Source organism: Myxocyprinus asiaticus, chromosome 18, assembly GCF_019703515.2.
Source record: "Myxocyprinus asiaticus isolate MX2 ecotype Aquarium Trade chromosome 18, UBuf_Myxa_2, whole genome shotgun sequence".
NCBI lineage: Eukaryota > Metazoa > Chordata > Actinopteri > Cypriniformes > Catostomidae > Myxocyprinus > Myxocyprinus asiaticus.
In genome coordinates, this window is record NC_059361.1 from 5,210,643 (window position 1) to 5,234,036 (window position 23,394).

Consider the following 23,394-nt stretch of genomic DNA (forward strand, 5'->3'; position numbering starts at 1 on the left):
GAGAGAAAATTTTTTCAAAGAAAACGTTTTTTTTTTTTTTTTTTTTTTTTTTTCATCTTGCAGTTCGGGGCTTCCGTAATTTATAAATAATCAAGATTTAACAAATGCTGTGAATTTTAGATCTGTTGTTAAGCTGTCAATGTAATGATAATATATATTTAATATATAATTAATAATATGTTATTATATTATTCATGATAAAAATATTTTGGTATACTTTGGTAACACATTACAATAAGGTTGTATTTGTTATTATTAGTTAGCTACATTAGTTAACATGAACTAACAATGAACAATACTTTTACAGCACTTATTAATCTTGGATAATGTTAATATCAACATCTACTAATAACATTTTAAAATTAAAAGTCATATACCTGTATGTTAACATTAGTTAATGCATGTTAAACTAACATGAACTAACATTAGTTTATAAATAAATAACTGTAAATAAATTAACATTAACCAAGATTAATAAATGCTGTTGTTCATAGTTAGTTCATGATACCTAATGCATTTAGTAATGCTAACAAAATGAACCTTATTGTAAAGTGTTACTATTTTTTTTATTATAAATGTTTTCTATCGTTTAATCTTAAAATACGTAATCAGTTATTTTATTTATGAAATGCAGAGTTGCTCAGACATGATTTGCAACACTTAAATTTATTTCAACATCTTTGTGTGTGTTAATTCATATTATAATAGTAACAGTAACTATATGATGACTGTTGGTCATGTGACTCACAGATTCACATTTCTCAGAGCAGTTGGCAGTGGTGACCTCTATGGCGTAGAATCCAGTGCTGGGATCTTTATGAGTGAGACACTGAACGGTGTAACAGAGTTCCCCCTCAAAATACTGCACCATAGACTGACCCGGATTTAACACCGTTACACCCTGAAACAGACACACCTCTGCCTTCTCTGCACACACACACACACACACACACACACAAGAACACACGTGTTTTAAATAATTTTTATTTAATACTAATGCACTTATACCAACATGTGTGTGAGTCTTACTGCAGGAGTGCAGGAGGCATCCACATGGACCACCGTGGTCTGGTTCCTCCACTCTGACCTCTCCCTTTAGCACACAAAAGGTCAAAGGTCAGTCACCATATGAAGTGCTTATAGTACTGTGTCAGCATTAATAAGCTTGACAATTGTAGTGTATCCACACACACTATACACTTTAGAACACCCACCACAGTGCAGACAGGAAGTGTGATGTTGTGACATTGACATTCTGTAAAACAAACAAATAATACACTTCTTAATGGCATGAGCAGAAATGTATGTACGACAACAAACCTTTGGTGCCATTGTATAGTGATTGTCCTAGATGGTAATACCATGATATCTTGATACATGCCATGGTACTGTAAGATTACCATAATCAAATACCATGGTACATGTCCAAAATACATGGTATTTTTTTTGTTAGTGTAATGTTTCTTATGATGTGTGTATATTTATATAGTGTAGTTATACTTTGAGTACAAAATTACAAATGTCGGAAGTTGTAAGTTAAAAGCCCTTTTGGGGGATTATCACATTTCAGTTGTCACACTCTGGTTTCTCTCAATGTGAGTATACCGGTCAGTCACAGGACAGATTTCATTATAACTGATTTTGTACAAAATTTGTTGTCAGTGCTTTTTGCCTGTTGCATGGCAGTATAATTATCTTAACTTAAAAGCAAAAAGAAGTTTTGAATTTTTAGATGTCCTCATTTGGAAAAACAATACATAAGTAAATTAATGTTTTTTGACATTCTAAAAATACAAAATGTTTTCTTTTAGGTTTAAGGTCATAGTGTGGGTTAGTCTATGGTTATTGAAATGACATTTTTTACATTAAATTTATACATTACACATTATACATTATAAATTAGCTGTATATAAAAACAATTGAAGTCTATGATATGTCTTTATTTAGATAAAGTAGCTAAGTAAACGTGTGTGTGTGTGTGTGTGTGTGTGTACAGTACCGCAGTGTGTTTCTGGGCAGCAGTTGTCTGGCACAGGTCTCTTCACCAGCACAGCTCCAGGTGCACAGCTCACACTGGGCTCAGGGCACAGACTCATATCACACACTGAAAGATCAACACACAGCACTTTTCATATCAGATTAAAATATACATAATGACTGAGTTCATCACTGCAGGGACTGCCTGTGTGTGTGTGTGTGTGTGTGTGTGTCTGGGTGCATGCGTGTTAATTACCACAATGATACTGCGGGCAGCAGTGATTAGTGGTGTTCATATCCACAGCCAGAATCTCTCCAGGCAAACACACTGGAATCGGCTCAATACATGACTCACATACTGCAAAACACGTGAAATATTTCTACAGTAAACCATTATCAGATTACCATAAAATGACTCTTTTACAATAAACAAAAAAGGTTTATTAAATTAAATTAGCATGTGCTAAAATGCATCTTTTTTTTTTTTAGTTTTTGCTGAAAAAATGCAGATACTGTGTGGGTTTAGCAATACACATAGGAGGGATCAGGGCAAGTTGTCACACGGGGAAGTTGTCACAAGGGCTATATTTCAGTAACTATTAGATTTGGAGTCAAAAGTCCAATTACACAAATGTGTGTATTATGGTTTCAAACACCTTAGTTTAAAACCCTCTTAAATTAGAATAATTTAGCACATTTTCAATATCATCTTATTTTTGTTATAGCTTTTGATTAAACATAATCAAGCCACACTGGCATTCAATCAGGCAAGAGTCAACTATATAATGAAGGCAGATTTTTACCGAAAGGTTTAACTGTTTTCTTAGGACATTTTCAGGCAAGTCAGGGCATGTTGTCACATTTTTATCAGAGCATGTTGTCACATGTGTTTTTAAATATTATTAATTTAAATAATTTATCAGTTACAATATTAGTTGGCTATATCAACATTTTAATAATTTTGTACGTTACCTTATCCATTTCTGTTGTTTCATGAATCACTTTGTGCCTTGTTATTATTTTACTTTGACATTTTTAGCTGAAAAGCCTACAATATGTGGTTTAATGCAGGTGTAGATTTAAAGAGAGTTGTTGATTTCGTAGACAACTAGCCTCAGTCTCCCTGTAATGTGTTATAATTACACATAGCGATGCACCGATATGAACATTTTTGGCCGATACTTGTTTTAACAAATAACTATTGGCCGATTACCAATGCCGATAACAATTTTTTGCAACTTACTTTATTTAGTCATCAGATCACTGTTTAGCTCAGTAATTGTGTTTTAAAATTATACAAAGAGGTACAAAAGCTTTTGTTATAACAATAAGTAATTTCCATTTTACCTGAATTGGATCTGTTGAACATGACAGGGCAAAATTTCAAGAGAGCCACAATGAAAAATAAATAGAAGATAAAAAAGATTAAAAAAAGTATATTGAAAAATAACTAAATATCATAGCATGATGGTTAATGTAAAAAAAAGGTTATTTTATCCTTCTAAAACATTTTTGCACTGTTATTGCAGTTCAAAACAACAGAACTACCATTTTACATGTATGTACTGTATATAATAGAACATCACAAATTCATATTATGCAAAGGTATTATGTTGGGCAATGTCAACCAAATAAATACAAAAATAAAAAGTTATCAAAGGAACAAAACACCCTTTTAAATTCTATAGTGGTGTAAAGGATAATGGAAATAATGGATAATGGATAATGTCATCCAGACCGCTAGAGGGTGCCGCTTGCTTACACAATGCTGACTGAAGCACTAACTAAAGAGCTGATTGCAGTCTATTTTTAAACACAGCCTTTCAAGCTTTTGTAATCACGCAAGACCTTATTGCGATTTCAAACTTAACTCAATCAATCGTGCAGCCTTTGCCAATCATGCCAATGTCTCAGAAGTCAAAGTTAGCTGTTTTCGAAGTGTTTGGATGGTTTTACCTCATCATGTATAAGTGCCGCTTTCACACCTGTCACGTCTGTAATGACGTTTCCCCCTCATTAATGTGAGAGAGAAAGAATGAAAATTAAATATCACATGCTCTTAGGAGACCCAACCCTTCTACATTCTGTCGAATCATTATTTCTGGATTGTGCATTTGAATTCAAAGAGTTTTTACAAAGTATTAATTATAAACAAATCATCGATTTTTCATATCGGCATTTTCATGCTTAAAACGATTTACTGATGGTTTTAATTTGGTAATTAACTGGCCGATAAATATCATTGGCCGATACCTTGGTGCATCCCTAATTACATGTATTGTGATGTTTGTGATGTCCATTGTAGCAGTGGTATTATATGATTGTTTTAGTGTGTTATTACCACACATGTAGCTATAGCAGCAGGCTTGTGCTCCTCTGACCTCCACCAGGAACTGATCTTCTCTGCAGACCGGGGCCGGAACACTCGGGCAGGATAGCTGGTTACATTCTAACAGAGACCAATCAGAAGACTCACCCTTATACACTGACCATACAAACAGCTAGTCAGAATGAGGATTAATTTACATGAATATGTGTGTCCATCTCACCACATCTGTACTCAGGACAGCAGGAAATAGCACTGTAGCCAATCACCAGCTTGTTTCCATTCTCACAGCTGGGCACTTCACTCTGACAAATGGTGAGGTTACACTCTAGATTAGAGACACATATACAGACATCTTTTAAAAGTTCCATACACTCGGTGTCCTTTTACTAAAAAGACAGACCTTGATATTTATGACCGAATTTTCATTTTTGGGTGAACTATCCATTTAATTCTTTGTTTTGTGGTGGGATTTGTGGTGTTTGTGTGTGTATACTTACCACAAATCTTCTTAGGACAGCAGACTCCTTCCTCCAGCACATCGACTGCATACTCTCCCTCTCTTTCACACAGTGGCGCAGGTTCATAACTGCACTCGGGTTCAACAGGCACCACACTGCCATTCTCCAGACACTTAAACAGACAGCAGCCACGCAGAGAGCCGTTCCACACCTCGCCCGGTGCCCGGGGAGCGCCCTCGTTATCCGTACACACTGATCACATGGATATAACATTAATAGATATCACAAATGCACTTTGTTTCAGATTCTGAATGGTTTGGCATTCTTACCGCACTGGTCCTCGGTGACACAGAAGGCGGAGTCTGCTCGGTGCAGGATGGTGCCATCTTTACAAACACACTCCTCTCTGATTGAAGAGCAGGTGCTCTCCTCATAGTAATCGCGGTTCTGACACGTCCGGGTCTTACAGGTGTTCACACATGGTTTATATTCCTTGCCAGGAGGACATTTAAGCGCTACAACACACATATACACACACAAAACAAACTCTCATAAGCAGTTTAATTCTTCTTTTTTTTTTAAATAAAATAAAAAGTGAATAAATCGGCAATATTGTTAACTCATAATTTTAGGGTTTTGTTTAAAGGTGCTGTAAGCTTTTTTTTATTTTTATGGAAAGGTAGGCAAAAAAATGTCCTACTCCCTGACAGATATTAATGAAATAAGTCATGAGATTTCTCACCTGTCTCTGTGACAGCACTAGACTCTGTAAACAGCAAACCAAAAAGTGTCCACGGGCCACGGTCTCTGACACTTTCTGCCTGCCAATAATTTTTTGCATTCTCATAGTATTGTAGTTGCAGCTAACTGTTGAGATTTAAAGGGATAGTTCACCCAAAAATGTAATTCAGTCATTGTTTACTCACCTCTGTGTTGTTATAACCCTATATGACTTTCTTTCTTTTTCTTAACACAAAGGGAGAAATTGTGAAAAATGTTGCACTCAGTGAGGTCATTCAATGGCAGTTTATGGTGACCACCTCTTCAAGCTTCAAAAGAATGCAAAAGTATAATTCAGAAGTCTAATAAATTATTCCATGAGACTCATGATTGTTATGAAAGCATACGATAAGGATTGATGAGAAACAAACCAAAATCGAATGTATTATTTAGTGAAACCTTTGACCGACCGTTGCTCTCCTGTGCGCGTTCATGATAGCACACGAGAGCAACAGTTCACAGAGTCCCAATCGAAAACTCGTTTTGTTTGTCTAAAAACAGGTCCTCAACAGCAATAGTGACAATAGAAAACAACACAGCTGCACACAAAACAGAGAACAGAACTTACTAAACATGTCTGAAGAGTTAATAGTTGAAGAATTGATGCATTTCTATGCCCAGCCTTATTTTTTTGAAAGTTTTTGGACCGGTGTCAATTCACAGTGGATGGAGATACCTGCACGATGAAGAAAATAGAAAACAAGCAATCGATAGAATGTACCGTCACTGGTCAAGGCTGGTTAGGACAAAAACTCTGATTACCATTGAACATTTACCTTTTATCGCGTGACGTTTTGAATCAGGTTAAGACACCGTGTGACTGTGGCTGCCTGTAGAATTGTTTGATTTCCGAGTCTGCAGCATTGTTTGATTTCCGAATACTCCTTTCAAAAATAAGGCTGGGCATAGAAATGCATCAATTATTCAACTACAAACTCTTCAGACATGTTTAGTTAGTTCTGTTCTCTGTTTTGTGTGCAGTTGTGTTGTGTTCTGTTGTCACTATTGCTGTGGATGACCTGTTTTTAGATAAACAAAACGAGTTTTCACTTGAACGCCCCAATGTCGTGAGGGGTCTGCGTGAACTGTTGCTCTCGTGTGCTATCATGAATGCACACAGGAGATCAACGGTCAGTGAACATTTCACTAAATAATACATTAGATTTCGGTTTGTTTCTCACCAAATCTTATCGTATGCTTTCATAACAATCATGAGTCTCATGGAGTAATTGATTAGACTTCTGAATTATACTTTTGTGTTCTTTTGAAGCTTGAAGAGGTGGTCACCATAAACTGCCACTGAATGACATCACTGAGCAAACATTTTTTTCACAATTTCTCCCTTTGTGTTAAGAAAAAGAAAGTCATATAGTGTTATAACAACACAGGGGTGATTAAACAATGACTGAATTTTCTTTTTTGGGTGAACTAACACTTTAATGCCATTTTGCTCATAACAGTTGTCAGTTGAGGGCGCTATTTTGCAGCTGTTGTTTTTGACAACCATTTCTGCTCGATATCGGTTTCAATAAAGCTCATTTGGTATCTTTGGACTGCAGGGTTTTGGAAAGAGGGGGTGTTGCTAATCCAATAGCTCAGCTTGTGGAAATTCTAGAATGGCCAAAATCACTTACAGCACCTTTAAGTTTTGTTTGTCTTTTATTTTAAAAGTTTCCAGTTTTCTCTGTGCTAAATAGTATATATATATATATATATATATATATATATATATATATATATATATATAAACACAGTACCATTCAAAAATTTGGATCTTAAAAATATTTTGATCTGAAGGCGTATGCTTAAATGTTTGAAATTAGTTTTGTAGACAAAAATATAATTGTATATATATATATATATATATATATATATATATATATATATATATATATATATATATATATACATACACTACAGTGGAGTCCAAAAGTCTGACAACACTAGTGAAAATGCTTTTATTTTGCACGTGTATAGCAGTAACTGTTATCAGCATAACAATTTGGGTGAACAGTTAATAAAAAATAAAAAACAATTTCAGAATTTCTAAGCTTTTATATCCCCTTTTTGTTGTTTTGTGGTCTTTTTGCCACTTTTCAATGACAGACATAAGGGGTGGGACCATGACACAGGCTTACTTTCCCTGCATTCCAAACGGGATAAATCAGCCACCAAAGGGCAATAAGAAGGGAGAACAATCATGACCACTATGTTGAAGGGTCATTGCCAACCGAAGTGCTCATAAATAGCTGCTTCAAAGGGCCCTTCAAAACAAACGCTTCCGTAGGGGTCAACTGATGGACTCTTCATTGTCAAGCGGACCGGAACCGGACCATACATCATAAATCTGCAGGTTTGCCAAGTGCAAACACACTCTGGTTCTATAAACAAAAACATGTGATAGTCCTTCATCTTCGTGGTTTATGAAAGTTTTTAATTATTATAATGAACTTTTTAAAACATATTAAACCTCTACTTTCTGTTTGAAACTTGCTATTGCTTGTGTTATTTTATTGTCAATTCACTTGAACTGTTATTCAAATAAAGGAGTTAAATTAAATAAGTATATACAGTGGATTTTATTTATTTAATAATCAAACATATACTGTACATTTGTTTACTAGTTCATTTTTTATTCAAATAAATAAAACAAATATTTAAACATGAAGCTTAAATTTTTTATAAAGTATAAATCTTACAAATCTTCCAATAAATCTTCCGTTTGCATTCTGATAGAAGTTCATAGTGAGGAAAAATCATGTTTAACTATTTCTAAATAGGGACATCTGATGTTCGTTAGCATCAGCCTTTGTGTGACGGCAGCGGCTCCTTTAGCTCGGATAGATGACGTTGAAGTGCGTTCCGAATTATATATATATTTTTGAGCCCTACCCCTTTCAAACCTCCGAAGATCTCATTCTGGATGGTTAACCCTTTTGAAGGGATTGGCTCATAAGAATGAGCCCTTCAGAATTGAACGCACCCTTTGTTTGTTTTCAGGTTTAAATTACATTTTTTAATTCCCAGATTTTCAATATGGTTTCAGAATTTTATATTTAATTATTATTTACTAAATACACTCATTGCATGCACGCTCGCATGTGTGTGTGTGTGTGTGTGTGTGTGTGGATCACACTCACGGCAGAAGTTGCTTTTCCTCCAGCTGAAGCAGATTTGATGTGTGTAGCAAATGGCCACATAAGCAGCCAGGAAATCACACTCATACTCTTTATAATGCAGATCACCAGCCCATATCTTATCACAAAAGTTTTCTGGAGAAACCTGCACAAAACATTTGAATGCACATGTGAGGAATACCCATTCTTTCAGGTATGAAATTTCTCTAAATGCATACACAATAATAGCAAAACCTGACAAAAACTCCTTGTTCATATATACTGTAAGCCAAAAATGTATTAAGGGGTTGTCACTCTAGATTTTACAATCAATTCATATGCATAAGAATACTGGAGAGCAGGTGCACAAGAATAAATGTAAAAAATATATATATTTCATTGCGTACTAAGGCCATGTCCACACTAACAAGTTTTCATTTGAAAACGCATTATTTTCGCTTATGCCTTTTATCTACACTAAAATGGTGTTCACCTCCACTGAAAACAAGTGCTTTGAAAAAAGCTCTCCATAGCCACATACTTTAGAAAATTATGACGTTAGGAAAGGGATTTGTGTGGATGTGGCCTAAAGCTCAGTTTTAGTGAACTCTAACCTGGAAATGTATATATCGAAGGGACGATGACCAATTTTGCATGTTCTGAATTTAATACAAGTTTAAAAGAATACAAAATTTAAGATAGAAGCTGGAAATAATTGTATATTTTAACATATTGAATTTATTATTATTAACCCTGTAACATATGAAAGAATTGTCAGAATTTATATATATATTTTTTTTACATTAAACTGTTTTTAGTACCATTAGACAAACTATAAAAAGAAATCGTAAAATAAAATAATGTGCACGTTTTTATTATGTATCATATTTGATACATTAGGCTTTAAAGGTCTTTATCCTCCTGAGGCCCAGCAATTCATGTTTGTGTAGGACATTTGTTAAAGTTTTTTTTAGCCCATACATGCTACAGTGGTAAATCTTGGGGTATTATCAGAGGAGTCCCTGGGCTTTTCAGAGATGCCAAATCTTTGAGAGTTTGTCCATGACAACTTCCTCTCTTTAGTCTATAAATATGGATTGAAATGTATCACAGTTACATACAATATGAATAAAATATTATTTTTTCAATAAACAGTTTTTATCATATGTATTTTATGCACCAAACACTATATTGCCATTTAAAAAAGTGAAATTGTAAAAAAAGTTTTGCTGAGTCTCAGGAACTTATGGTAAGATGAAATCATAACAGCTTGTGATGTAAAATTGTTAGATCTTTATAATGACAGAGCAGGCTGCATGTATGAATATACACAGAAATATTAGTTCACACTTTAAATATATCTTATAAAAAGTATTAAAAGCATCAAAGCTCTGTGATATTTTGTGGTGAGCATGAATGGAATGTAATGGTGATTGAGAGATATGCCTCAAAGGCCTGTTGTATCATATTTGATACATGGATTTCAAACGGGGGGTTTTCAATAAAATAATATTCAAAATTTTAACCAAGCCCATGTTGCTTATATTCAGCAAATACTCATTTTAAAATATCAGTAGCAATATAATCATTACTGACACTTTTACTTTATTAAAATAAGCTGTCATTTATCCCATCATAAGAATCACTTTTCGCACAAGTCTGCTGCCATTTTAAATAGATCGATATAAACACTGAAACCACTTTTTTCACAAATAACCACTAGATGGTGCCATAAACATGTGAAACTTACATACCATAGGTTGTTTGGCTCGTCAGCTTGAATAGAGAGTGAAACACGAGCTGTCAAACGATGTGTATTATATTTGATACACACGGCATTATAGGGTTAATAATGTATTATTTATCCTCGTGCGACCCCGCGTCCACATGCATGGACGTTGTATTTTGACTTCTCTCTACGCAATGCATAATTTAAATAAATAAAAACTGACTGAATACTGTTCACAAGACTCTAGACTGTCATTTAAAGGGTTAACATCTGCCGCACCAAGTCATGTGGCACAACAGCATGTCGTCGCTTTCCGTGAAGCGCTCCTATGGATGCAGCACCAACAAAAGTGCCTTGGAGGAGAGGAGAGTCTCTAGTTTCGTTTGATATGCCGTATTAAAAAATCTGTTAATTGTTCACGCGTCAGCAAGCTGATAAACATGATGTCTACATATGTGGACACTGGCACCGCATTTCCTCAAAAGTAAAAGTATTCATTAACATTAGTAAATGCTTTCCTATATATTTACTGTGCATTTTCAAATTGAGAATCAATGGGTTCATCGAAAAGCTGTAAAATGTTGCTTTCAGATTCTTTATATGGAGTTAGGAGGAAAATAAGGTGCATTTCAAACTGTTCTGAGACCAGTGAAGACAGACAGCACACTGGAAGTTAAGTCATTCACTAAATAGGGAGCAAGGGAGCATCCTATAACTCTCTATGCAGCTAAGTGCATTCAATCCTAAAATCCGACCAAAAGTTCAGTTTCAGGCTGCAGATGATGTTTGGATCACTCAACATGTTTAGCAGACATGGGACAATAATCAGTACATAGATTCAGGATTTATCATGTATCATTTTATTTTAACATGGTTGGCTGTGATTGGATGATGCTGGACATTACTTTGAATAAGAATTATTTATTCAGCTTTAAAGAAAATCAGCTGTAATGTCTCAAAAACATGAATAACCAAAACTCCTGGAAACATAATAAACAATTTGATGAAACAAATCTGACTTTCTATAGCTTAGTGTTATTTAACATTTCATAACGTAGCCTCAGTGTCCACATATGTGGACATACATTTTTAGGAAAACTATTTGCTCTAGAATTTTTTTTTCTAATAGGTGCTACTAGTTACAAATCAAAAAGAGAAATGGAAAATGCACACAGCAGTCACGCAGGGGTCTCAGGAGGTTATGACAGAGGCTATTTGCACTAAGTGCATAGAGTGTTAGATGCTGCTTGCACCCCTAATTAAATACTAATATACATTATCACTGTAGTGTGTTTATGGTGTTTAGTTAGAGTCCCACAGACACCTTACACTAACCCCTAAACCTAACCCTTATCTTACAAAAATTAACCATGGTTTTACTACAGTACCATAGTATCAACATGGTATTTTGTAGTAAAATCATAGTAATCACAAAATTAAACATGGTTACTATATTTACACCATATTACTGAAGTAATACTATGGTTAATTGCATTAAAACTGTGGCTTTAAAAACGTTAAAATAATAATAATAATAATAATAATAATAATAATAATAATAATAATTTACTACAATATTATTATAATAAAACCATGGTTAATTTTACCCGTATCAAACCTTTCTCTCAACTCCCCGACCTTCACCGTGACCAAATCACTGTGAGGAAATCAACCTTTATATTTATCTTTATTAATTATTATAAGTAGTATTAAAGGAAATATTAAAGCGTGGAGACAGAAGACAGGATGGAAAAAAGTGGGACAAATGGTGGAATCTAACCCGGGTCGTCCGCACAAAAAAAGCCCACCGACCTTACACACCACTGCACTGCAGCAACACTAGTGGGCGCTGTTTATCCACAATTTCTGTGTTTTCACCAGACTATTAGAGTGCAAATATCCTTGCTGTGTGGCAGATGCTATTTACACCTAGTGCAAATAGTCACTGCCATTATTTATTCAAAACAAGCTTTGGAGTATAACATCATATCCTGCTGGTCAATTTCACATTTAAAATGTTGTGACCACGCCTTTAATAAAAACGTATTTAGTTATTCTATGTTGCATAAAATTCATTTATATTAAGGACAATAGTTGTGAAGGGTAAATCAGCCCAAGGATATGTAAACAAGTGTGTGTGTGTAGTACCTTGTGGTGACATTTGGAAAAAGGTCTCTGGTTGAGCATGGTGAAACATTTGGAGCAGTTGCCTGTGGTGCAGTTGTCTCCCACTCGGCGGAAGTAATCCGTGTCCTCTGATGTGTCCACCATCCATCCATGTAGAAACATAGGGATGTCCTCCACATCCTGAACCACCGTACCATTGGGCAGCCGCAGGTCATCGGCCGGATTACCATCACAACAACCTGAGACAGGAAACACATGCCGGTAACAAAATATATCAAACACACTTTACAAGATCACAAATGACTGAAGGGTGTTCAATCATTAAAGACAACATGACACACTTTCAGATAATTTTCATTTCATTTTTCAGAGTAAAAATAAAACATTCAGTGGGACTGATCTATTTATCCATTTGAATTTGATTGGATCATGAAAAGTACACTATGATATGATTGGTCATTTTGCACTGATGAATAGTGCACATTAAGACCAGGGATATTTATTAAGCAAGTAAAGCATGGAAAAGTGTCGCGCTAACAATGCCAAGGTCATGGGTTTGATTCCTAAGGAACAAACGAACTGAAAAAATTCACAAATTGAATGCAATGTAAGTTGCTTTGGATAAAAGTGTCTTCCAAATGCATACATGTAAATATAAGTAAACAGGGTGAATTGTGATGTCATGTTGTCTATGAAGTGCAATGTTGTCACACACTGACCGCAGAGCCCTCTAGTGGAGGTGTTATCAGGAGCGGTGTATTGTAGAACCATGATGCCAGTGCTGTGGTACCACTTTATGTTGATGCCACCAGGTGTATCGATGGTGTACATGGTCCCAGTGTCATCCATTTGGAGATTCTGCCTGGTGAACGGCAGTCGGGCTGTAATCTGATTCACCGACACCTGCATAAGATCAAACCATCATTACAAACCAACATACATAACACCCACAAGCAAAGATTAAATCTGCACTACGTACAACCCCAATTCCGAAAAAGTTGGGACAGTATGAAAAATGCTAATAAAAACAATACAGGAGTGATTTGTAAATTATATTCACCCTTTGCTATATTGAAAGCACTACAACTACACATTATATGATGTTTTACCTTGTGAATTTCATTGTTTTTTGAAAATGTACAGTAATTTCAAATCACATGATTGTAATGCTCCAAAAAGTTGAGACAGGGGCAATTTAAGACTAATAACCATTTGACGAGTTGAAATAACAAGGCGATGTGAAACAGGAGATGTAAAACAGGTGAGGCAATCGTGTCATAGTATATTAGGAGCCTCCAAAAACAGCCTAGTCCTTTAAGAGCAAGGATCAATTTACTTGTCAATTTGGCAACAGATGCTTCAGCAAATAATCCAGCACTTTGAGAACAATGATCCCCAAAGACAAATTGGAAGGATTTTGGGCATTTCACCCTCTACAGTGCACAATATAGTTAAAAGTTTCAAGGAATCTGGTTAAATTTCAGTGCGTAAAGGGCAAGGCGAAAACCACTTCTGAATGCGTGTGATCTCTGATCCCTCAGACATCACTGTTTTAAAAAACATCATTCATCTGTAATGGATTTCATGAATATGGGCTTGGGATAACTTTAGTTAACCTTTGTTAGTCAAAACCACTCACGCTGCATCTACAGATGCAAGTTAAGACTTTACTATGTAAAGGAGAAGCCATACATCAACACTGTCCAGAAGTGCTGCCGACTTCTCTGGGCTTGGTCTCATCGTAGATGGAAAGTAGAACAGTGGAACCGTGTTTTTTGGTCTGAAGAGTCCACATTTCAAAACGTTTTTGAAAAACACAGCCGTCGTTTTCTCCGGGCCAAAGAGGAAAAGGACCATCCAAGCTGTTATTAGCATCAGGTCCAAAACCCAGTGTATGTATGGGCCAGGGGTGTGTCAGTGCCCATGACATGGGTAACTTGCACATCTGTGAGAACACCATTAATGCAGACAAATATGTACAAATTTTGGAGCAACATATATTTCCATCCAGCACTGTCTGTTCCAGGGATGTTACTGCATTTTCCAGCAGTACAACTTCAAACCACATACTGCCCGGATTTCAAGTGCATGGCTGTGTAAGCAGAGAGTATGGGTGCTAGATTGGCCTGCCTGCAGTCCTGAACTGTCTCCAGTTGAGAATGTGTGGTGCATTATGAAGCACACCATACGGCAATGAAGACCCTGTACAATTGTGCACCTACATAATGGATGAATGGAGGATAATTCCACTTTTTAAACTTAACAAACTTGTGTCTTCAGTGCCTAAATGCTTAATAAGTGTTATTAGAAGAAATGGTGATGTTTCACAGTGGTAAACACTTGACTGTCCCAACTTTTTTGGAGCGTGTTGCAATCATCTGATTTGAAATGACTGTACATTTTCAAAAAACAATGAAATTAACAAGGTAAAACATCATATAATGTGTAGTTGTAGTGCTTTCAATATAGAAAAGGGTGAATATAATTTACAAATCACTCCTTATTGTTTTTATTAGCATTTTTCATACTGTGCCAACTTTTTCAGAATTGGGTTTTAAGATTTTTTGGTTAAAAATGAACAAATTGTCATTATTGATTGAGTTCATAAACAATCAGTGTTCAAAACAATGTCCTAACCTTAACCTGATTCACTACGGTACACCTATAAAAATTAATTGTATTTTGAGCTGTCGGGTTTGATTTGGCATGAAATCACTGGCTTATGATGTTCATCCTTACGCCATTACATCATGTCCGTAAACACAGGAAAGAAGAACCGGCTGTCTCATGTTCCAGCTGGAGAAACTAACTACCCTGTTTAGCTCAGTTTAATAACACTCACACAGTTCAGGACAGCATTGCAGCAGTTTGGATGGATGTTTATCTGTTATCCATTTGGTGAAGTTGTTTACCTGCTATAAGGCTTGGATATGTTTTCTGGTAGGGTTGTTGAAGTTTATATTGCTTGTCACCGATCGCAGTGTATCTACTTTGTCGGAGAAGTTACTGTGACATGTTTACTAATATTTATGACTTCTGAAATTGACTTCTTATAGACTTCTGCAGATTCACAACACATTACACTTATGCAAAGCATTAAAGTATTGATAATCATTTTTTTCTTACGCTTGCAACTTAATTTACACCTTCACAAAACTTTCTGTGCGCACGCAAAGCAAATTTCGCTTGCAATTTGATTTAAGCTTTCACAAATCTTACTCTGCGCATGCAAACCATTTAGGCACTATTTTACCTTCATAGTAATGTGTTCTTCCAGTGCTTGCAATTTTAAGTTTCAATTACAGATGTCGCTAGAGAGCACAAAGTTAGGTAGTGCAGCTTTAAGAGAAGGATATACCAGCAAATTATGTTTTTGGTTCGATTTAACAATTTTGACTTTCCACAATATTTCCAGAATCCCAAACAAAATGTATGAAAATTTTGTATGATTTTACAGTACCTTTCACCTCTTTTATTAGCATTAGTTAGCATCTTTCAACAGCCATTATCTCAAGGTTATATTTGGCTTATTTAGCAATATATATATATAGCTTTATAACTGGTACAGACCCAAATATTTGAAAATTTACTTCAAAAATTACATTTCAGGTAATTGTCAAGTTTTCATTAAATATTTCATAGGGAATTTGAACTCCTGTTAATCTATTTTGCTTGGACAATTTGTTGCATTGCAATTTAATTGCACGCACCATCTATTTATTTACTGCACATCTAGTTCGTTTTTTTAATTTATTTGTTTATTCATTCATTGATGTTTTTTCCCTTTGTTTCTGTTTTTTCTTTATCTTTGTATGTATCTTGAAACATTTATAACAAATGATAAATAAAAGAAAACATTTTATAGTTCATTTTATCTGAAAAACAAAGGCAAGACGCTTGTTTATTTATATGCACAAAGCTTTTCAATAAATATTGTGTTGAGTAAACAACCTTTCAACAAAGGAGTCTGATGATCATATTAAAAGAACAACAGCAAGTTGTGGCATTTTCTGAGGGGTCTATATCACTTTTGTTATAATAAGTAAACACTTACATATTTAATAAGATAAAAAGGATCATCACAATACAAAAAGTTAACATATTAACTTGTACATTTCTTTGATGAATGTATTCAGAAGAACTGAACAGGCTAAAGTTAAAGTCGGCTTATAGCAAGTGGTGAAATTCATTACCTTGCGCTCGAGGCGACTGATCATGATTCTGTAGGAGTGAGTGGTGATGTTCAGCTTCTTAAAACACAAACCAGAGGTGCCACCAGAGGGAGTCTAACAGAAAGTGAGATAGAAAATGAGCTTGTGACACTCATTGGAATGACCATAATAAATGATCATAAAGCTAGCTACACACTTACAGGTCGCCGGATGTAGTTCACACTCTGGAAACAAAGAGTGAATCATTGAACAGAAATTCTCAAAGAATATATTGAAGATATTGAAGTATATTTCTTTATGGTAGAGTGTTATTACCTCACTGGTGGGACATTTCTCTATGTGTCCCACGATCTTCTCTCTGGGCAGATGGACCAGAATATAAGAACCGATATCATAAAGAGCCACATTATTCCCATCAAACGTGATCACACGCAGATCAGAGATGATAGAGCAGCGACCTGTTTGAACACATTCACAAACATTAAAAGCCAAGCAAAGATTTTCTTCATTGCTAATGTAAATGCAAATGTTTCACATTTGTGATTTTGAAAGGAGGTTAGCACCACATTGAAGCCTGGGTTATGAAACCCCACTTTAGAGAAGGGTGACAACAAACAACCAATCATATGCTGCCTTATTAAATATTCATGTGCTTTGTATGGTCTCAAAAACATTCATGTACTGTGCTTAGCATCTACATTTGAAAGAAACTGTTAAAAATATGATTAAAATGGATTAACTGCAGTGATAGACGGTATAGTTAATTGTGTTCTCAATTTTCTAATTCTTAGTTTATTATTTCTTTTTTAATTTTTAGTTTCAAGTTTTATTGGTCACACACACACACACACATATATATATATATATATAGATAGATATATATAGATATAGATAGATAGATAAAGAGTAGAAATAGAAGTAAAAAACACAATTAAAAACACAATTTACAACACAGTAAAATACACAATAAATAGGAGAAAGAATAAATATTTACTGTATGTACAAAGTATGAAATAGTGCATAATGACAGATGTAGAGGTGGAAGCAGCAACAGTTGACTGGCAATATGTACATTGTGCATGGTAAATATTGCCAGTAAAAAAAAAAAAAAAAAAAAAAAAAAATATATATATATATATATATATATATATATATATATATATATATATATATATATATATATATATATATATATATATATATATTATTTTTATTTATTTATTTATTTTTATTTATTTTTTTTTATCCCTTTTTTTCTGGGGGAGCCTAACTAGGGACCTGGGATGCAAATTAGCATGTGCTATAACCTCTATGTAAAATGCATCGTTTTTAGTTTTTTGTTGAAATCATGTTTTTTTACTGTCTCTATACAAATACATAATAGTAATAATAATTGTTTTGATGATATTTTATCATTTACAAAATTTTCACAGATCCACAGTCATGTGTTATACTTGCCCAACATATATTTTAACCTCATAAATAGGCAATTAAAAACTCTTAACCTAGGGTTTGCAAATATACAGTGTGAAATATTCCAACCTGCCGACCCAAGATTAATTACAAACCCTGGGTAAAGGATGATCAGTGTGAACATTTTTAAAAGATAGCATAGTAATTTTTTAATACAGGGTTAAAAACAATTTCAAGTGTGAAAAGGCCACAAATAAGTGTCTTGCACATATACAGTATGTCTAACGTCTGTATACCTGGCCAAAACTAGGTTTATTTAGTAATTTTTAATAAGTGTTTAATGTTTAAAGAAAGTGTCATGAGGGGAATCAACATACACAGAAGTGTATAATAACTGTTGCAATAAAGCGAGTGATATTAGGCTGCTGCTTAAGACTTGAACTATATTTATAATGGCAATTAAGTGACTGTGGCAACATTTAAAAAAAAATGATATTACGTGGATCCTTACATGTATCCTGGCAATTCCCAGGTGAAATTTCCCCTGTGTGGTACTAAAAGCTAGTTTTTTCTCCCAAACAGATGAGGTTTTAAGGTTAACCCTTTAAGCTCTGAAGGTGTTTTTAAAGATTTCTTGTTTCAGTGGCAAACCCAAAATTAAAGGCTTATAAAAAAAAACAAATAAAAAAAAAACTAGGAGGGTCAAGTGTTTGGTATCATTGTAAAGAAAACTTTTCAAAGTTTTTAATGATATGGATTATGATACATTCTGAGACTCTCAGCCTAAAAAATTGCTGAAAAAAAATTTAACCAAAATTTTTATTTTTTTCTTATTTTTCTAGACATTATATATCTCTGGGTATAAATAAGTTGGCTCCAAAAAAAACCTGCTTTTGTTTTGTGTATCTGAGAAAATGTTTGTGTTGATACGACAAAGCAATCAAAAGTTATAGCATTACAAATATAATTTATCATAGTGTCCAAAAACATCTCCATGTGTCCAAAAGCCACTCCAAACAAATAACAAAATATTATTGTACAAAAGAACTAATTAAACATGTAAACACAAAAATGACTAAAGGTTTGCATAGCATGCAGACATGATATTAGTAATGAAATTTCACAGAATGAGTTTCATTCTGTGCCATTTGAGTCATCATTGAGTCTGTGTCATTTACGTGGCACCATCTCCTGGTGGCCATATGTAACATTGTGCTTCGTGTGGATTATCTAATGATCTATGCATCTGATTACCTTGTGTGGGGATAATTTGAAAGATAATCACCTACTCTAAGTCATGGTATGTGAGATTTTATGTTCTGTTTATTTTTCATGAAGTTATAAGTGAAAACACAGCATATTAACAACACCAGCATAACTGTCAAAGAAACATACTTAGTTATTACTCGCTATATTTTTGTCTCTGAATAAAAACAATAGGCTGGTTGTATTTTACTCTTTGAGAGCTTTCCAACAACATATGACACATGGTTTGATGTTTTTACTAATTGCAATAATATGTACAGTGCATTTTTTTTATTATACATTATCAAAATGGAATACTTCTGATTTGTCTGCAAATTTCAAAGCACTTGTTCAGTTTCGTTAATTATTTCTGCATGCATTGGAAAGTAGAGCTTCTACGCTTTCAAACGATACCTAATTTGTGTTGGTCAAGACTGTATTTATAAATATTTTGACAATATATTTTTGTCTCGTGGGCCCATCCGAGCTTAAAGGGTTAATGCTCTATTTAGTTTTAAGTCAACAAAATTGACCTCCCTACCCTAAACCTTAATCTAACTGATAGTGTCATAAAAAGCGTGCTCTTCAGGACTTGTACCCCGCTTCTTAACATCACAAGTGTAACGCTCTATTAGTTGAGCTACCACATAAATTGATCATACATGAACAAGCTTGTAAGTGCAGTTGGTTATGTAATGCAAACACCTTACAAGTCATACGCTATAGTAAAATTGTTGAGATGTCATCTATGTTAAGTATTGTGTGAGGAACAGGGTGAGAAGTTAGTGTTTATGAACTGAAAATCTGCCATTTTAATTGTAAATTGTTTTAAATTTAAACAAAGTCGTTGTTGAAACTTCTGCGAAACGTACAACAAGCCACGTAAAAGTAAAGTGATTCTATGAGACCAGGCTGAAAGCATCCAGCATGGACTAAATGTCCTTGCGTGTGTCTTACATGGGCACTGCCACAGCGGGCAGCAGGGGTCTGTGTTGGTCTGGATTGGTGTACCAAGCAGGTTACACTGCGGTTGGCTGATGTTGTATCTGCAGTGCTGGGAGGAGTTATGAAGCATCAGCTGTCCATTAAAGCAGATATACTCACTGCACTCGTCCACACGCAATGAATACGGAGGCTGAATGGACACAAAACAGAGAGACATCAATGGTTTAAGAGAGAATATAAACCCTGTATGCCCCAAAACACATCAGGATCTCTCTTCATACTGTTGAAACCATTCCTGATACTGTATCTTATGAAAGTTGGATCAACAGTTATGAAGTAACTGAGAGGCAAAACATATTTTCTTTGGAGAGCGCGCACACACACACTATGGATGCGAATTATAAGGAATTGAATGATTATGTTTCCTTTTAACAATTCTTGGCTGGTTTTCCCAAATCAATCTTTTTAATCTAATCTTCTTTATTTATCACACATTATACATTTGCACATATACAGTGAAATTCTTCTTTTTTTCACATATCCCAGCTAGGCTGGGGTCAGAGTGCAGGGTCAGCCATGATACAGCACCCCTGGAGCAGATAGGGTCAAGGGCCTTGCTCAAGGGCCCAACAGTGGCATCTTGGTGGTGCTGGGGCTTGAACCCCTGACCTTCTGATCAGTAACCCAGAGCCTTAACAGCTGAGCCACCACTGCCCCCAAAGCACTAAGTAGAACATTAGTAGCACTTAAGTAGCACTTAATCTCTATGGCGCGTTTCCCAAAAGCATCATTTTTAAGTAGTATGTAAACCGCTCTTAAGTCCATTAAGTGCAACTTAAATGTATCTTTCTCGCATCTTTCACAGTTTATTAGAGACAAAGGAACATTTAATAAATTGGAAAGCCACTGTACACTGTTTCAGAGGATAAAAACGTATTGAAAAAAAATCACATTGAAATCAAAAGGAACTCTCCGCAGTCTGTGACGTGATAGGTCTAAATCAGGTCTAAAGAGGTCTAAATTTACATGATACATAATACAGCATAACGTTTTTATTGTGCTTCTTTGATAATCTAAGTTGAGCATCAATACATGTGAAACCCCGTCATACCAAAGCCATCCTTAAATTCTGTAATACTGTAGTTGATACATTTTGGTGCCTCGACAAGGTTACAAACAACTTTCATGTTTGTTAGTATTTCCACATTATTTTCATGTTGAGAAGACAAACTCCTGGACATATTGGCCAAAGTGATCATCACCTTTGGACCAGACAGTTTCCGTAATGAAGCACTTAAGTTCTACTTTATAACGAGTGATCAACGTGCTAGTTTGGGAAACAGTCGTTACTCCATCATAAAATAACAATCGACGTTAGATAAGATGATCGTAAAAGCTTTTGTTGCAACCTTAATGGGAAACCCAGACATGGTTTCTTAATTCTTGGATTAATAATTATTTTAGAACTTTTTAGGAAACACCGCTCTGACTGATTCAGTGAGTTAGTAAGTCATTACACCGATTTAAACCATAATTTAAAACAGCTCATAAGAGTCAGTGAGTGTGTTTACATGCACGATCTTACACCGATTATGCTTAATAAACCTTAAACGGTTTTCCTTTATCGGGGTAAGGTCATAAATGGTTTTAGCATAAACAAATGGACACAGATCGTACTGCTCTGTACTGTATGTAAACATCTTTACCGGCGTTCTTACCAGCTTATCCAATTTGATGTGGCGCATGACTGTTTACATTTTGACATCAAAAGCAAAGAATAATCTGATGATTTCAAATCTCATGTAGACAGGGTTTTCTTGTCTGATTTTTTGAATAAGCTGATGCATGTAAACACACACACTGGTTTGTGAATCGGACTACACTGGTTGCGCTGCATGTTTGTTGTTGCACGCAACCAATGAGGACAACACATTAGAAAGATACGTTGTCTATTTATAGTCTTTGTATTTTTTTTATGGTCTTTCTTTCTTATCACAGTCAAGTCAGATTGCTACTCACAACTCTGCTAAAGCATAATTTATTTTGCTGTGGCACTGTCATTACTTTGGAAAAGTGAAGTGGTTCAAAGAACCAAATGTCAAAAGAATTATTCCATTCCAGTATCTTTTAAAACATGTAACTGGTTCTGAAAAAGGACAGAGGCTGGATTCTAAAATTCTAAAAATTAAAAATTTTCTTAACTACTATTTTCGTCTTATTTTCTAAGAAAAGGAAAAAAAAAATCAAATTTTGTATTTAAAAAAATAAAATAAAATAATGATATAAAATTATATATATATATATACACATTACTGTGCAAAAGTCTTAGGCACATAAGATGCTTCACAAAAACATTTGTCTTAAGATGGTTATTTATATCTTCAGCTTTAGTGTGTCAATAGGAAAAATAAATTTTAGACTCCCAAACATTTCTTTTGCAAATAGAATAGAATAGAATAGAATAGAATAGAATAGAATAGAAGAACAGTGAGCCCTGCAACAGATGTCATGGCCCCCACAGTGCCCCCCACTGAACATCGTGTCAGTCTGAGATTACATAAAGAGACAGAAGCAACTGAGACAGCCGAAATAGATAGAAGAACTGTGGCGAATTCTCCAAGAAGCTTGGAATATCCTATCTGCCAACAACCATGTTGTTTTATGTTTACTGGACTTTGTATGACGTTAATTGATAAATGAAAATTATTTATGGCATTATTTTTGAAGACATCCTCACTATGCAACAATTTTCACAAGTGCCTAAATCTTTTGCGCAGTACTGTATATATATACATATATAATTTTATTTATTTTTTAATAATGTTCTTAAGGAAAAACTTAAGAAGAATTCAAATTCTTGAAATATTTTTTCTTAAAAATCATTGTAAATGACATTTTCAGAATCAGAATCAGCTTTATTGCCAAGTATGCTTACACATACAGTGCATCCGGAAAGTATTCACAGCGCTTCACTTTTTCCACATTTTGTTATGTTACAGCCTTATTCCAAAATGGATTAAATTCATTATTTTCCTCAGAATTCTACAAACAATACCCCATAATGACAATGTGAAAGAAGTTTGTTTGAAATCTTTGCAAATTT

The 23,394-nt window shown here is 34.7% G+C and overlaps 1 protein-coding gene across 1 annotated transcript in view; it reads right to left on the reverse strand.

The window, feature by feature from the left end:
* Positions 1-23,394, reverse strand: part of otogl (otogelin-like) — a 97,146-nt gene that overhangs the window by 21,089 nt on the left and 52,663 nt on the right. The window contains exons 37-52 of the mRNA XM_051723978.1: positions 20,304-20,481; positions 17,004-17,146; positions 16,889-16,912; positions 16,710-16,802; positions 13,236-13,419; positions 12,538-12,755; positions 8,685-8,826; positions 5,094-5,279; positions 4,804-5,016; positions 4,527-4,631; positions 4,319-4,426; positions 2,234-2,335; positions 2,000-2,104; positions 1,215-1,255; positions 1,030-1,093; positions 749-927 (exon numbers count right to left, since the gene is read on the reverse strand). Coding sequence (XP_051579938.1) covers positions 749-927; positions 1,030-1,093; positions 1,215-1,255; positions 2,000-2,104; positions 2,234-2,335; positions 4,319-4,426; positions 4,527-4,631; positions 4,804-5,016; positions 5,094-5,279; positions 8,685-8,826; positions 12,538-12,755; positions 13,236-13,419; positions 16,710-16,802; positions 16,889-16,912; positions 17,004-17,146; positions 20,304-20,481 — 2,085 coding nt within the window. The remainder of the gene's footprint in view (positions 1-748; positions 928-1,029; positions 1,094-1,214; positions 1,256-1,999; positions 2,105-2,233; positions 2,336-4,318; positions 4,427-4,526; positions 4,632-4,803; positions 5,017-5,093; positions 5,280-8,684; positions 8,827-12,537; positions 12,756-13,235; positions 13,420-16,709; positions 16,803-16,888; positions 16,913-17,003; positions 17,147-20,303; positions 20,482-23,394) is intronic.